Source organism: Monodon monoceros, unplaced genomic scaffold, assembly GCF_005190385.1.
Source record: "Monodon monoceros isolate NGI ecotype Baffin Bay Population unplaced genomic scaffold, NGI_Narwhal_1 Super_Scaffold_2, whole genome shotgun sequence".
Classification (NCBI taxonomy): domain Eukaryota; kingdom Metazoa; phylum Chordata; class Mammalia; order Artiodactyla; family Monodontidae; genus Monodon; species Monodon monoceros.
In genome coordinates this window covers 85,630,908-85,647,542 of record NW_021703776.1, presented here as the reverse complement: position 1 = coordinate 85,647,542, position 16,635 = coordinate 85,630,908, and the positions used below count along the sequence as shown (strand labels likewise).

Sequence of the window (16,635 nt, the reverse complement as noted above, 5' to 3'; positions counted from 1 at the left end):
ACATCCAGGGAACCTTGAATTAGTCATTTGGCTGGAAAATCCATGTTAGCAGCCAAGAAGCTGCCTTGCTTGGTCACGAAGTAAAGATACACACACAAGGTAGAAAATCAGTCCTGTTCTACTACTTATCTGCTGAGACCTTAATATCAGGTTTCTGCGTTTTCCCAGGGACAGACAAAGGCATTAACCACAGAATATTTATTTCCCTACTTCTATGTTCTAAAAGATAAGAAAATACTGAACTCTGAGCTTAGGTCTTATAAGGTTTTATATGAAAAATTAAAAGAAACTGATCATCAATTATTTCATATCAAAATGGTCTTTGTTTTACACTCCTGTATCTCACATACACATTTTCATAATAAGCTTGGCTGAGCTAGTATTTTTCATTTCAAACAGGACATAGATGCCATTTAATCTTCAAGGTTATCTAATACCTACTTCTAAGGGATAGAGATTAGTTTCACCACTTTTATTAATAACAATCTTCATGTAAAGAGCAGTTACTATTTGAGGAGTGCTGACTAATGCTCCATCTGCACTATGAAAAGAATAGGAAAAAACTATTAGCAATATAGAATGAAACACAGTAAAAATAAAAAGAACCAGTCCTGGCTCTAGTAACTGCCTTCCTGTGTCACTTCCCCACTTGTCAAGTCAGCCTCTCATGCTCAGTTTCTGAATTCTTGGTAGATGACCTCGAATGAACTTCTAGTTCTAACATGTGGCAAATTAGGGAGTGAAATTAGAAAATAAACCCAGGCCCTTTTTCTTTGAATTAAAGTATTAGTATCATTCTTTCAAAAGCCTTTCCCAGGACAGTCTCCTCAACAAAAGATGATCTGAATGGTCATATGCAAAAGAATGAAACTGGAACACTCTCTTACACCATACACAAAAATCAACTCAAAATGAATTAAAGACTTGAACTTAGAACTGAAACCATATAACTCTTACATGAAAACACAGGAATAAGAGCCTTGACATTAGTCTTGGCAATGACTCTTTGGATTTGACACCAAAAGCAAAGATAAACAAGTAGAGAACCACATCAAATTAAAAGCTTCTGCACAGCAAAGGACACCATCAACAGAATGAAAAGCAACCTATGAATGGGAGGAAATATTTGCAAACCATATATATGATAAAAAGTTAATATCCCAAATGTATAAAGAACTCACACAACTCAAAAACAACAACACAAAACACAATCCGATTAACGGGCAGAGAAACTGAATAGACATTTTTCCAAAGACAAACAAATGACCAAAAGGTACACAAAATGGTGCTCAACATCACTAATCATCAGGGAAATGCAAATCAGACCATAAGGAGCTATCACCACACACCTGATAGAAGGGCTATCATCAAAAAGACAAGAGATAACAAGTGTCAGGGAGGATATGGAGAGAAGGGAACCCTTGTACCCTGTTGGGTGGGAATGTAAATTGATGCAGCCACTATGAAAAACAGTATGGAGGTTCCTCAAAAAATTAAAAGAACTACCATATGATCCTGCAATCCCACTTCTGGGCATATATCCAATAGAAGTGAAAACAGACTCTCAAAAAACATCTGCACTCCCACGTTTACTGCAGCATTATTCACAAGAGCGAAGACAAGGAAACAACCTAAGTGTCCATCAATGAATGAATAGATAACATACGCACACACACGCACAACCCCACGTTTCCACTGCAGGGAACAGGGGTTCGATCTCTGGTCGCAGAACTAGGATCCCGCATGCTGCGTGGCATGGCCACAAAACACACACACACACACACACACACACACACACACACACTGTGGACTATTATTCAGCCATGAGAAAGAAGGACATCCTGCCATTTGCGACAACATGAATGGACCTTGAGGGCATTAGGTTAAGTGAAATAAGTCAGACAGAGAAAGACAAATACTATATGTTCTCACTCATATGTGGAACCTAAAAGAGCCAAAGTCAAAGGAACAGAGACTAGAGTGGTGGCTGCCAGGGGCTATGGAAAACGGGAGATGGTGGTCAAGGAGTACAACCTTCAAGTTATAAGATGAATAAGATCTGAGGAACTAAGGTAAAGCATAGTGATTATAGTTAATACTGTATTATATAATACTTGAAAGTTACTAAGACAGTACATCTTAAAAGTTATCACCACAAAAAAGAAATGGTAATTATGTGATGTGATGCAGGTGTTAGCCAATGCTAGGGTAGTCATCATTCTGCAATATTTAAGTATATCAAATCAACACACTGTACACCTTAAACCTACACAATGTTATGTCAGTTATTATCTCAATAAAGCTAGGGGGAAGAAAAGCCTTTCACCCATTTGAAAAATCATATTTCATCATAATGGAACATTGGAAAATGTATCCGCAAATCCACTTCCCAAAGAAGAAAAGTTATGATTTTAGGTGTATATTCTTAGTACTTAGTTGTATACTGGTCTTAGTACAAGAACGTACAAGGTTTCTAGGGGAACTGTTTACGTGTCTCTAAGTCATCAGTCTGATTCTCAAGTGAGTCAATTAAGACTCATTTACTCTGTGGCCTGCCATTGATCACAGCCGGGTGTGGGGTGGAGACCGTACGGGTGCGGGAATGGATGTGTCAGCGTAAATACCGCCCTTCTCCTGAGGAAGAACAAAATCAGGCCCAGGAAATGAGTTAGGACTGTGATCTTTACATAAGCCAGAAAGCAAAATTCCATGGAGGATACAGACAACTTATCCTCTTAATTCCACCACCAACCAGCTTTGTGAAACTGTCAAATTATTGCAGCTTTCCCACTTCCCTGGGTAAATCTGGGATTAATAATAACGCCCCTACCTGTGATGAGGCCAACAGTAAGGCTCACTCAGGTGAGATGCCAGATGGCAGACTGCTTTGCGAAGCATAAATGCTACAAAACTACAGAACTCCGTGATGTCTGTGATGTTACAAAGAGTGTTCTCAAATTTTAGCATGTGTAGAATCATCTAGAGACTCCTGTGGGCCCTGCACTCAGGGATTCCAATTTAATTACCCCTCCCCACAGGGATAATTTGCATTTCTAACTTTCAAGTGACATTGGTATTGCTGGTCCTTAGACCCCACTCTGTGTAGTGCTGAGATTTTTTAAAAAATAAAAATCGTTTCCTCTTATTTTAAAATTGTCTTCTTTGCATTTTTCTTAGTTATTCATTCATTAAACTTCCTGGGCACTTAGTACGTGCCCAGCCCTAAATCAGGCTGCAAACACAAAGTTAACCCCCCTCTTAGAAACTTACAGCCCAATCTGATTAGAGAACATAATGATGATATGGGCCAGGAACTACAGGAGCCCAGAAAAATAAAGTACAGCCTAAGATACACACAAAGGTGCTCTAATCATATCTGACCTCACTGCTAAACATCACCAAGGGAAGAATTTCATTTGACACACTTTTTTTTTTTTTTAGCAGCAAACAGCTCAGCTTTTTATTGAAGGTGTTACTAAAGAGGTTTAGTCAAAAAGAGCAAAGCCCAGGTCATCGTCAGACTCTTCAGATTCTTCTTTCTTCGCTTCCACCTTCTTCTCCTCAGCTGGGGCAGCAGTGGTGGAGGGGGCAGGTCACCTGCCTCGCACCGAGGATGAGGCTCTGGATGCTGACACCGGCGAAAGCCTTTGCAAACAAGCCTGGCCAAAAAGACTCAACATTTACACCGGCTGCTTTAATGAGGGCATTGATCTTTTCCTCCGTGACCGTCACCTCATCATCATGCAGGATGAGGGCCAAGTAGATGCGAGCGAGCTCCAAGGCAGAGGCCATGGTGCGGGCGAGCGCTAGGGAGGGGCTGCCGGGCACGGTGCTAGTCGCCTGATGAAGTGAGGGCCTCACCCCAATGCAGCCTTAGCTTCCTCGGAAGGACGGAGCGGCTCAGCGGTAGCTGAGGAAAGCTGACACAAGTTTTTGTTTGTGTGTTTTTGCTATGAGAAAGATTCAGTGCCGGTTTGAGTGTGGAGTATCTTTGGATTATGACACCAACAAGCACACAGAAAATGAAAAGATCTAAGGCAGCTCCTACTATCTGCCAAATAAAGAAGTGGCCTTGATGCAACACGAAGGCAGACACCTAAATAACGTTATCAATAACCTAAAATGTAGATTTTATCCGTCATCTCCTTAACTGGCCCCATCTCTAATATGAACCTCCTACAGCGTGCAAAACAAGAGAAATAAGAAGCATTTTTTTTTTTTACCCTGACAAATATAAAATAAATATTTAAGAAATGTAACACTGAGTAAGACCTCTAGCGCATTCAGCCAAGCTCCCTTTCTCCAGGGACTATAACCAAAGGACAACATAAGGATCAGAAAGACAGCTGTCCAACTGCACGTTTACCAAAGAGCTACGAACATTACCCACATTATTAATTCACCTGATATGCTAAGAGGCTATCATCTATTGCTTACCTGGGAAATCTAAAAAAAAAAAAAAAAAAAAAATGATACAAATGAACTTATTTACAGAACAGAAACAGAGTCCCAGACTTAGAGAAGGAACTTATGATTACCAGGGGGAAGGTGGGGGGGGGGGGGGCAGTTAGGGAGTGTGGGATTGACATGTACACACTGCTATATTTAAAATGGATAACCAACAGGGACCTACTGTATAGCACAGGGAACTCTGCTCAGTATTCTGTAACAACTAATTAGGAAAAGAATTTGAAAAAGAATAGATAGGTGTACATGTATAATTGAATCACCTTGTTGTACACCTGAAACTAACACAACATTGTTAATCAACTATACTCCAATATAAAATAAAATGTTAAAAAAAAAAAATAAAAAGAAGCTATCATCAATTAATTTAAGTCTTACAAGAAAGTGTGTAGATTTGGGACCAGTACTACCTTCCATGGTAATGAACTCTATATTTTAGTTAACAAATGGTGTAATAAGCCCCATATGTAAAGAAGTAATTCCTTTCATTTGTTCTAAAAATACTTTAGTAAAGCTGCAGGGGATTATATTCTAGTTGAGGAATAGTGGAATTTCTTCCATATGTCCCTGGTTCATCCTATTCATACTCTTCAGTATTTAATAGTTGGGTGTATTTAGAGCATGTTCTCACTGATACATGTAATCAAAAGTAGAGATTTAATCAAATGGAATCATAATCACTGAAGTTAAATTTACTTGCTTCCCGCTTGCTTTGATTCAAATTAACGACTCATCTAAATTACATCGAGGCCCTTCCTGATTCCAAGCATGTCCAGGTGCTACACGCAGTGCTTGGGAATGGCTACAAGAAGCCGCAAGGACAAATGCTTGACCTTGCTTCAAAGCTGCTCTTAAATGATTTTTCTGTAAAATAAAATGACCAATTCCACCAAATCCTACATTTCAGATACTTAGGTGAAGAGTAACTAATAGAGAAAGAAGAGATGAAAGGAAATGCTACTTATTTGAAAAAGAAATACATGCCTGACTCTAGCCACAGATATAAAGAAATCACGAGAAATATTTATTTCTCTTTCCATAAACACTGTACTTGTACCACAAAACTAAACTTGGGGCTTGAGCGTTTTGACTGTCTCACAGATAAAACCACTTTGTATGACTGGCCTATTACAACAGTATGCCCTCATTTCAAGTTCTGGACTCTGAATTTTTAAAGTACATTGCCCTAACTTTTAGAGCAGTAATTCAATGTATCTCTACAAATCTAAAGCCTGCAGAGACTGAGAATTCGGGGGCTGGGGGAGTGGGGAGTTTTAGGAAATGAGGCAAATACCAACTATGAAGAAAAACATGACTATAAAGTGGATGATTCAATGTTAGAATTATTCAGCAAGTATTCATCTAACACTGACAATCAATTACATGACAGACACTTAGGAGGCAGAAACGAAAAGGGTATACAGTCCATTACAATACAATGTAATAAGTGTTATGACTATTTAAAAGTAGCATAGCCACTCCTTCAGATTCCAGATCAAAAATATGAAGACTAGAAGAAAGTTTGGGAAATTTTATTTATAATCTAAGAGTGAAGAAGACCTAAGTTCTGACACAAAACCCAGTCACTCTAAAAGAAAACATTGATAAATACAACCTCATAAAAATAAAAACAATGTATACATGATCAGACATCATAAAGTCAAAAGAGAAAGAAGCTGGAGCGAAATTAGAATATAAATCCCAAAGAACTAATTTTCTTGATATATAAAAAGTTCCTGTAAATCAATAGAAAGACAAACATACTGGAAAAATAGATGTTCACTACTTTTCAGTAAGGAAATAAAACATTATTTGACCACTGTACTATTGAAAATTTCAACTTTTAAACAAGTCGGCTTTTAGGATAGGTTAATGAACCACCATCCTGTACTTATCACCCTGATTCAGTAAGTATCATTTATCACTAATCTTGTTTTAGCTATATCTACACTCACCCTCAACCCAGATTATTTTGAAGTAATACATCCATATATAACATAGATATCATAACAATGAATTACTTTTTACACAAATAAGAAGTTTAACCTCAAATTTTCTCTAAAAAATACAAATCAAAACCACCTTGGAAATACCATTTTTCACCGATCAGATTGACAAAGATAAAAACATTCTGATAATACAATCTGTTTACTAGAGACTACAGGAACTCTCAAACATTATTGATGACATGAAAACTTGGTATTATCTCTAAGAAAAACACACTTGGCAATAATTATCAAAATCGAATAAACCACAAAAATCTAATCAACCAGCAAAGAACTCTGAAAACGGCACAACAAGAATCGGACGCTCTCCTTCTCACATCTTATATGTCATCGTCAAGGTAACTGCACAACCAGAAGAATAACTAGCAGGTGCTATCAAATGAATGGAGCTTGATAACTACAACTTGTATAAAACAACAGTAAAAGCTGCCTTACTTTATTATTTAAAATCCACACACACACCATCCCCCCCCAGACACAAGACACACCCTCATGCCCACCTACCCAGACCAGATTAGGTCCCCATGGTTATATGCTCTCATGGCACATTTTGCTTTTCCTCTGCAGCACTTATCACAGTTTGTAGTAATACACTTATCTAAAGGTTCTCTTATTAATGCCTTTCTTCCCCTCTAGACTTTAAACTCCATAAGGACAGGGATCATGTCGTATTTGTGTGGCATTTGAGCCCAGTTCCTGGTCCATGACTGATATTCAATATAAGTGGAATTCATTCTTTCATTCAAAATATATTTATTATGGGTCTGGTGGGCTCTGTGCCTACATTCTGGATATATGGTGCTGAACAAGGCAAACTAGTTCTCTCTTCTCTTGATGCTTCCATTCTAGGAGTAGTCAGAAAATAACCAAACATGCACACACACAGACACACACACACACACACATTCACACACACATACACACCATAAAAATAACTTAATGAACATGATCCAGTTGATCTGCAAACACATACTATGTTTTTCCACACCAATACCCCCAATCAGCATTTCCATTTGTAATGATTTCTTTTGATTAAAATAACTTGAGTAATACTTTAAATTAATTCTTAAATAATGAATTTATTTTTCACTATAACAGTTGCAAAATAAAGGGGGGGGGAGCCTATAACCTTACTATCCAAACACAACTACTTTTAGCATTAAAGCATATTTCTCTCCCATTTCTTCCATGAATTTTTCCTCAGTATAACAGTGAGCACAGAATATGCAATGTTCTCTGCTTTTTATATCAGACGCTTAATCTTCCCTCATTCATAATAGAGATCAAGGAACATCACAAAATGGTCTCCTTCCAAAAAGGGAAAAGGTCTCCCTGGCAGCCATTGTCCATTCATTCAATCCTTTCTGCCCTCTTCAGATCAATAGTCTTACCAAAGTGGAGCAGGCCTCCAGCACCTCCCCAGTCTGCTTTCACTTTTAACCAGGACCACTTTCAAGTAAGTCAAGTAGCTGTTACATGCCAATCCCTCTCTTTTCCCACATTCTTCTCTCTCACATATTCTTAACAAGGTATCACACCTTTGAGAAGATTTTGTTCCATGTATTTTTCACGCTTTTCTTATTTGCTAAATAGTAAAGGACTTCCTACAGCTTTTCTGAACAAAAATGAAAATGCTCATGAGCTAGATTTGGGGAAAGAACCAATAGCTAGGCAGCAGGAGTTGAAGAAACTGGTTACGAGCTGCACAGGCTGCAGACCACACAAGCCATCTGATATTGAAGACATTGCCTGCCTTTCTGAGGAAATTATGGGTAGCAGGTGGTTCTGGGAGATTTAAAAAGCCCTTGTTACCCTAATGTTTATCAACTTGGCAACAATAGTAGTTGAATATTTTCCTTTCATAGTAAACAGAGGTTTATAGACACTAGATAATGAATGAACAGGAAGACAAAATATTTCTCATATAAATAGACAATAGATAGGTTGGGGGATCAAAAATAAAATAAAATAGTAAGTGGGTGACCAAAGTGATTTTTGAAAACTGTCTGTGAAAGTATTCTGGCTCTGCAGGAAGTGAAAGCAAAACAGAGTTCACTAGTCTGGTTCCTACTACTTTTCTAGCAAAATAGCACACAACATTAATTCTCTTTACATAAAGACAAATGAAAACAGGCCTGCAGGGCTTCCCTGGTGGCGCAGTGGTTGAGAGTCCGCCTGCCAGTGCAGAGGACGCGGGTTTGTGCCCCGGTCCGGGAGGATCCCGAATGCCGTGGAGCGGCTGGGACCGTGAGCCATGGCCGCTGGGGCTGCGCGTCCGGAGCCTGTGCTCCGCAATGGGAGAGGCCACAACAGTGAGAGGCCCGCGTACCACAAAAAAAAAAAAAAAAAAAAAAACAGGCCTGCAATGCATCACAACCAGAATATATTTAAGAAGATGATGCTGAACAATGAGACTTACAATGAGACTTTTAGGGAAAGTTACAATTCTGGTGCCTAGCCTCAGAGTAGCATTTATATGCTAACGATTTGGAATAGGTTATTTCATTGGGGGGTGGGTAGTGAGGGAGAGAATCATTTTGTGGAAGAAGGATTCATGGTTGTTTTTGCCTATGCTCCAACTTCCTTTAAGGAAAACAGTCTCTTACACCTTTAACGTAAGATTTCTTGAATGGTAAAAGATAATATTAATAATAATGTAAAGTATTCTGACTTTACTTCTCTCTAAAATAATGTCACACCTCCCAGTACAGTTTAACACAAGGTATCATGCAAGCTTCAAGGAAAATCTGACAATATCCTTTCTAAACTTCTAAACCTCTAGAAGCGACAATGCAATCACTTTTGAATGAAGTTTCCCAGGTAATTAATTCTTGAGGAGTTTTAAAGCATTTGTTGGCACGCAGCTACCATAGACTAGCTCCAAATTATCAGCCATTTGGAACACCAACCCAAGAATTGAATCTTTGATTTTCGAAAAGAGTGGTTCCAAATATTTGCTTACTCTGTACTATTTTATCTAATAATAAGGAGTTTTGGCCCAATATTTCATATTTGTACATTTTATAAAATGGGATCATGTTATAGGCATGAAATCAAGACAAATAGCTTGCTCACTTGCAGGTGTCCAATATATCCTACCTACAAAGGCCTTTAAAATACTGACAAAAAAACGAAACTTAAAGAGGGAAAAACACCCTCCTGCTGACTCATTCTTCACAGAGAAACATTTATTATTTCCTGGGGCAGTATGCCGAACTTCCACTTCTGTTGCTGTAATTTCCACTTGTGAATTTTGGAAGGTGCCGAAGGAACGGAAGAGGAAGAGGTCGAAATCCTAGGAAAGACACACTGCTGCTAAGGGGACTGTAATGAGAACTGCAGAACAGTTACTGACCCGTGCCCTTTTCGTTTTATTTCCAATATACACTATAACCATGCTATTTCCCTATGAAAGTTCACTGTGCTCATCTTGGGACTTGCAGCAACTGGGCAAACAGCAAATCAGAATTCTGGAGTGTTCATTAGTAAGGAGGCAAAAGGTCTACACAAAAATCCAGGCACCAGGCAAAGAAAGAAGAAAAGCACAGTTCCATTCAGAACCATTCCCAGCTTCTCTGGATCACAGTGAGTGATCAACGAACATGAAAGTTGAGAAAGGAACCAAGAATAAATAAACTTATGTATTCACACACACGCACAAATGCATGTAATGGTACCTACTGGCACTGCTCTACCAAGCTCTAACCATATAACCTCATCTAACATGAGCAACCCTGTAAGACAGGTTCTGTTTTCCTCAGTTACAGAGCTGAAATTCAAAGTCAGGTCTGCTCAGCTCCAAAACCCATGCTCCTCAAAACATGCGCTTTGAAATACTCTGTGGCATAAGAGGGGTGGAGAATGTTTTCTTCACCAATCGTACTTCTAAATGAAGTGTACAAGGGAATTAATTTTTGAAGACTTCTAAAGTATAATTAAGATCACTATTATTTAGAAAAACAAAAGAATATAGAAAACGTAAACAGAATACATTATTTTCTTCAAAATTTTAAAGTGGGGAACTCCATACTAAGCTATTATTATTTCTCCTTAAATTTGTTTATCTTCTTTAAAAAAAAAAAAATTTAAGTCCTAAGCACAAACAGAATTTCCTTCACGACGTATCAACAAGATTATGAACTCTGTTGAACACACACTATCTCACGCCTCCCAGGAACACACATTATTTGAGCAACTCAGAAGAAATGCCCTACTTTGCCCTCTGTTCTCAGATAAAATTGTAGTTTCCATTGGCCTTTTCCCTTCAAACGACAAATTCCTGCCTTGCCCATATCTGGTGTACGTGGAGGGCTGGGGAATAGAACAGAGAAAGGGAAGGAGGGAACGAAGATCCACGTAGAGTGAATCTTGGATTTTCTAGGAAAGCCTCAATTTGAAATATCTTCTCCCACCATCAGATGACATTACACTAGTGCCCTAAGCTCTGGTTTGGCAGACATGAGCTCCCAGTGTATCACAGTCAAGACCGAGTTAGGATCAGAGGACAATTTCAGTTTGCCCCTTACGAAAGAAGAATTATGAAATCCAAACCTTATTAGTTGTTTTAAGTACATAAAGGAATCCCTGAGACTGATTTGCCTATTGGCAAATATCACTACACATTCAAGAAGAAAGCATGGGACAGAGGAAATACCATGGACTTGCATTCAGCTGGAAGGCCAGCCACTTGTTCTGTGACCTTGAGCTAATTACTTCATCTCTGAACCCCAGTTTCCTTAACTATAAAATGTGGATACTAAGTAATCAGCTCAAAAAGTTATAGTGAGAATTAAATAATATACATAAGTTGCCTTGAATATAGTTAAGTGCTTAAGAAATATTCAATAATTGCTACATTCTTTCATTTGAGTATGGACAACATGCTTTAAAACTTCTCAACTACCTCAAAAACCAGCTGAACTATGCCTCTTCAAGCTGTTTTCACCAATCTGAGTTTGTATGGGCCATAGTATACAGAGTTCAAGAAACAACATAAACCTAAGATATTTACTTACCCCACCCACCCTAGAAAAGGTACAGTAAATACAATGATCAAAACCACAAACCATGGGACTTCCCTGGTGGCACAGTGGTTAAGAATCCGCCTGCCAATGCAGGGGACATAGGTTGCATCCCTGGTCCGGGAAGATGCCACATGCTGTGGAGCAGCTAAACCCGTGCGCCACAACTACTGAGCCTGCACACCACAACTACTGAAGCCCATGTGCCCTAGAGCCCAGCATGGCTCAACTACTGAGCCCACGTGCCACAACTACTGAGCCCACACGCCACAACTACTGAAGCCTGTGCACTCTAGGGCCCATGGGATGCAACTACTGAACCCACGTGCCTAGACCTCACACTCCGCAACAACAGAGGCCACTGCAATGAGAAGCCCGTGCACTGCAACAAAGAGTAGCATCTGCTCGCCTAAACTAGAGAACGCCTGCACACAGCAGTGAAGACCCAACGCAACAAAAAAAAATAAAAACCCACACAAACCACACCCCCACCTACCTTGGTTGGTTCTCAGCCGTGAGGTTCTCTCCCCTCTGGTAACCACTGTCAGCCACCTGGGTTGTAGACCTCTTCACAATTTGCTTCAGCTCCCGCTCCAAGCGTTCTTTGATCGCCTTAACTGTCTCTGGGATCTTCTTCAGTTTGGCCAGCCCCTTGATGAGGATACCCATAAAAAGGGTGCTGTTCTCCTCTGGATCCAACTCCAAATCCTCCTTGATGTCCTGAAGGTTTATCTCCTTCACTGTAAAAAAATTAATAAATAGCCACAGATTCTATCAGCAAATCAAAAAACAGAACGGGTCTAAAAAAATGCAATTATTCCCTTAAAGGAATCAGAGAGGTTTTTCAATTAAATTTGAAATTAAATTATACTTACACAGTAACTATCTAAGAATCACACACACACACACAAAAACAGTTACGTTCCTCATATTAATACCCATAAATTAATAAGAGAGAGAAGAAATTAAAAGTAAGCAAATCTCCACAGAAATTTTTCCACAGACTACCATTTCTACAGTGAGTCATTTATTAACATTGGTGACATTTATTAACCTTCACTGTTTATAAAATGCCATACTTGGTGCTGCAGGAGAATTCCAAAGAGCCAGACCATAGTCTAAAATTCCTACTTATTAGTTAGAGATAAGTAGCTTGATAAAAAGACATTATACATACATGTGGAAAAGAAAAGGTAAATAAGTTACAATTATAACCAATAAGAGAGATGAAGAAAAAGAAAGGAAAAATAATAGGTACAAGTGAGACAAGACTGAGGAAAAGAGTAATGAAGAGTATCTCGTAAATACAAAAGAACAACATTCTGTTTTTATTTAAAAACATGTCCACCAAAGCATCATTATCTATTGAAGACAGGTCTTGCTAAACCATGGAAGTTTTCTGAGTAGTCTTATATGTCGAAAGTCTCTGCAGACGTTTAGACTACAGCTTTCGTCCAAACCATCTGGCTTCTAACAGTGGTTCTTAACCCCTGCAGGAGCTGGGGAGAGGGCAGGGCTGGGATCTGAGACTTCTGTCACCTACTGAAAACCACAGGCCTTTCCCTCGAGCTAACATGTATATACACAAAACTTCTCATATGACTTCAGGGGTTTCCACAACTACCAAAAGAACTACAGGTTGAAAACCTCTGGCCCAAAAATAATTCTCTCATTTTACAAATGGCTGGATTAAGATAGACAAAAGCAAAAGTGAATACCAGCCTAAAGATGGACCCTAAGAAAGTTGTCCCCATCCTCCCCTCTCCTCCACTCCTCTGAACAACTGAAAGGTTTTTAAAATGTGATATCCTGAAAGAACATATACATTCTTTACTAGATTCAAGCTCAACTATACAACACAAACCACTCCAAGTTGTTTAACACCACTGGAGTGTTTTGAAATCTACTTATTTAAGGAAGAATGAAAATATCCCAGTATATGGAATAAGTCCTTCTAACCACTGTATAACATCTCTGAAACCTCTACTTCAGATGACATGTAGGCTATTCTCAATCTTTTTTTTTGCTCGCAACTCATAAAATGCACTTAAGTACGAACATTTAATGTTCATTTAATGACACCCATGATATAATTACTTACACAAATTTGTTCTTAAGTGAATAAGTCCTCTACAGATTTATGCATAATTCTGCTGCCTTACTTCAACTCACTAGACCCCTGAAACCCACAAGAGAGAAGCACACAGAGAATGACCAAATCCATATGGTTTCCTTCACAGTGTAGAGGGCATTTGATGATACCATATTTAATTTTAAATATCTTAATAGTAGCAAACTGGGTGTAGAACCAAGAAGGCTTAAAGCCTCTAAACTGACATGACAATTCTGAAGGCAAGTCGAAAAAAGTCATCGATATTTCCAGACGTGACATTCCAATAACAGCCATTTTAGTTACTGGTTTTGTTTCACACATGAAGAGGTAGACACCTCAGGCCACAGAAACACTCCATGCTGCAAAACCAACCTCAACAGCAGCAAAGTACTTAGCAACCAGGGAGCCATCTAAATTCAGCATGGCAGAGGGGGAAAATGAAACAAAACTATAAGCAGAGCTTTAAGCAGGCAAGAAGGTAATAGAAATTTAGCTGGGACAAAAGTGATCTTCACAAGAGCACATATGAATCATAGACAGGACACATGCAGAGGGCCACCTAAACATCTCAGGCACCTGCTGCAAGAGTGCTTGGGTAATGAGGTACATGTAGTTGAAATCAATAAGCCCCTAGACTAAGTGGCGTATGGCTACTTATATGCACACTAACATGATAGCCTATTAAAAATAACAAATAAGCAAGGTATGAATAATAAAATGTCACAGCCCCAAATGGCACATTTGTTTACAACCTTATCTGTTTGTCTCCCAAAATCTCCTAGAGCATAAACACTGAACAGAGCCAGTATTAATTAATTTATATTATCTATTTCACTTACACCAGCTGAAAATTAAAAGGCAATTTAAAAAATAATATAGAGCTGAGGCTCGGGCTTCGGAGTTCAGATCCCAGGGAGAAGACTGGGGTCGGCTGCATGAACACAGCCTGATGGGGGCTAGTGCACCACAGCTAACCGGGAGGGAGCCTGGGAAAAAGTCTGGAAGTGCCTACAAGTCAAAACACCATTGTTGCAGGATGGGCAAGGAGAGGGGATTCAGAGTACCACCTAAACGAACTTCAGAGACAGGCTCAAGCCACAGATATCAGAGTGCACACCAGAGACGGGCATGAAAGGCTAAGGCTGCGCAGCCACCAAAAAGCTTGCGTGCAAACACAGATCACTCTCCACACCTCCTCTCCTGGGAGCCTGTGCAGCCCGCCACTGCAAGGGTCCCGGGATCCAGGGACAACCTACCCAGGAGAACACACGGCGCACCTCAGGCCTCTGCAATGTCACACTGGCCTCTGCCGCCACAGGCTCACCCCGCATTCCGTACCCCTCCCTCCCCCAGACTGAGTGAGCCAGAGCCCCCCAATCAGCCGCTCCTTTAACCCCGTCCTAACTGGGTGGGGAAGAGACACCCTCAGGCGACCTACACACATAGGCGGGGCCAAATCCAAAGCTGAGCCCCAGGAGCTGTGCAGACAAAGAAGAGAAAGGAAAATTTCTCCCAGCAGCCTCAGAAGCAGCGGATTAAATCTCCACAATCAACTTGATGTGTCCTGCATCTGTGGAATACCTGAATAGACAACGAATCATCGCAAAACTGAGGCGGTGGACTTCAGGAGCAACTGTAGACTTGGGGTTTGCTGTACGTGACTGACTGGTTTCTGATTTTTATGTTTATCTTAGTATAGTATTTAGGACTCGTTATCATTGGTGCGTTTGTTTATTGGTTTCGTTGCTCTATTTTTATAATTTTTTTATTTTAATAGTATTTTTTTACTTTTATTTTAATAACTTATTTTATTTTTTTCCTATCTTTCCTTTTCTTTCTCCCTTTTCCTCAGAGCTCTGTGGCTGACAGGGTCTTGTGCTCCAGCGGGGTGTCAGGCCTCAGCCTCTGAGGTGGGAGAGCTGAGTTCAGGACATTTGACCACCAGAGACCTCCTGGCCCCATGTAATATCAATAGGGGAGAGCTCTTCCAGAGATCTCTATCTCAATGATAAGATCCATCTCCACTCAACGACCAGCAAGCTACAGTGCTGGACACCCCATGCCAAACAACTGGCAAGACAGGAACACAAACCCACCCATTAGCAGAGAGGCTGCTTAAAACCATACTAAGTTAACAGACACCCCAAAACACACCACCTGACGCAGTCCTGCCCACCAGAAAGACAAGATCCAGCCTCATCCACCAGAACACAGGCACCAGTCCCCTCCACCAAGAATCCTACACAGCCCACTAAACCAACGTTACCCACGGGGGCAGACACCAAAAAGTGGGAAATACAAACATGCAGCCTGCGAAAAGGAGACCCCAAACACAGTAAGTTAAGCAAAACGAGAAGACAGAGAAACACAGCAGATGACGGAGTAAGGTAAAAGCCAACCAGACCAAACGAAGAGGAAATAGGAAGTCTACCTTAATAAGAATTCAGAGTAATGACAGTAAAAACGATCCAAAATCTTGTAACTAGAATGGAGAAAATACAAGAACCGTTTAACAAGGACTTAGAAGATCTAAAGAGCAAACAATGATGAACAACAGAATAACTTAAATTTAAAATTCTCTAGAAGGAATCAATAGGAGAATAACTGAGGTAGAAGTACGGGTAAGTGACCTGGAAGATAAAATAGTGGAAATAACTAACGCAGAGCAGCATAAAGAAAAAAGAATGAAAAGAATTGAGGACAGTCTCAGAGACCTCTGGGATTTTAAACACACCAATATTTGAATTACAGGGGTCCCAGAAGAAGAAAAGAAAAAGAAAAGGACTGAGAAAATATTTGAAGGGATTATGGTTGAAAACTCCCCTAATACGTGAAAGGAAATAGTCAATCAAGTCCAGGAAGCACACAGCCCCATACAGGATAAATCCAAGGAGAAACACACCAAGACACATATTAATCAAACTATCAAAAATTAAATACAAACAAAAAATATTAAAAGCGGCAAGGGAAAACAACAAATAACATACAAGGGAATCCCCATAAGGCTAACAGCTGCTCTTTCAGCAGA

The 16,635-nt window shown here is 39.7% G+C and overlaps 1 protein-coding gene and 1 pseudogene across 4 annotated transcripts in view; both read right to left on the bottom strand.

Moving 5' to 3' along the window:
• EXOC4 (exocyst complex component 4) overlaps nucleotides 1–16,635 on the bottom strand; it is an 827,540-nt gene that overhangs the window by 718,167 nt on the left and 92,738 nt on the right. For all 4 annotated transcript variants that reach the window (XR_003795333.1, XM_029234271.1, XM_029234272.1 and 1 more), the window contains exon 6: nucleotides 11,991–12,234. Coding sequence is in view for 3 of the 4 variants with exons in the window: in XM_029234271.1 (XP_029090104.1) it covers nucleotides 11,991–12,234 (244 nt within the window). In the remaining variant the exon portion in view is untranslated. The remainder of the gene's footprint in view (nucleotides 1–11,990; nucleotides 12,235–16,635) is intronic.
• LOC114901986 lies at nucleotides 3,083–3,960 on the bottom strand (annotated as a pseudogene).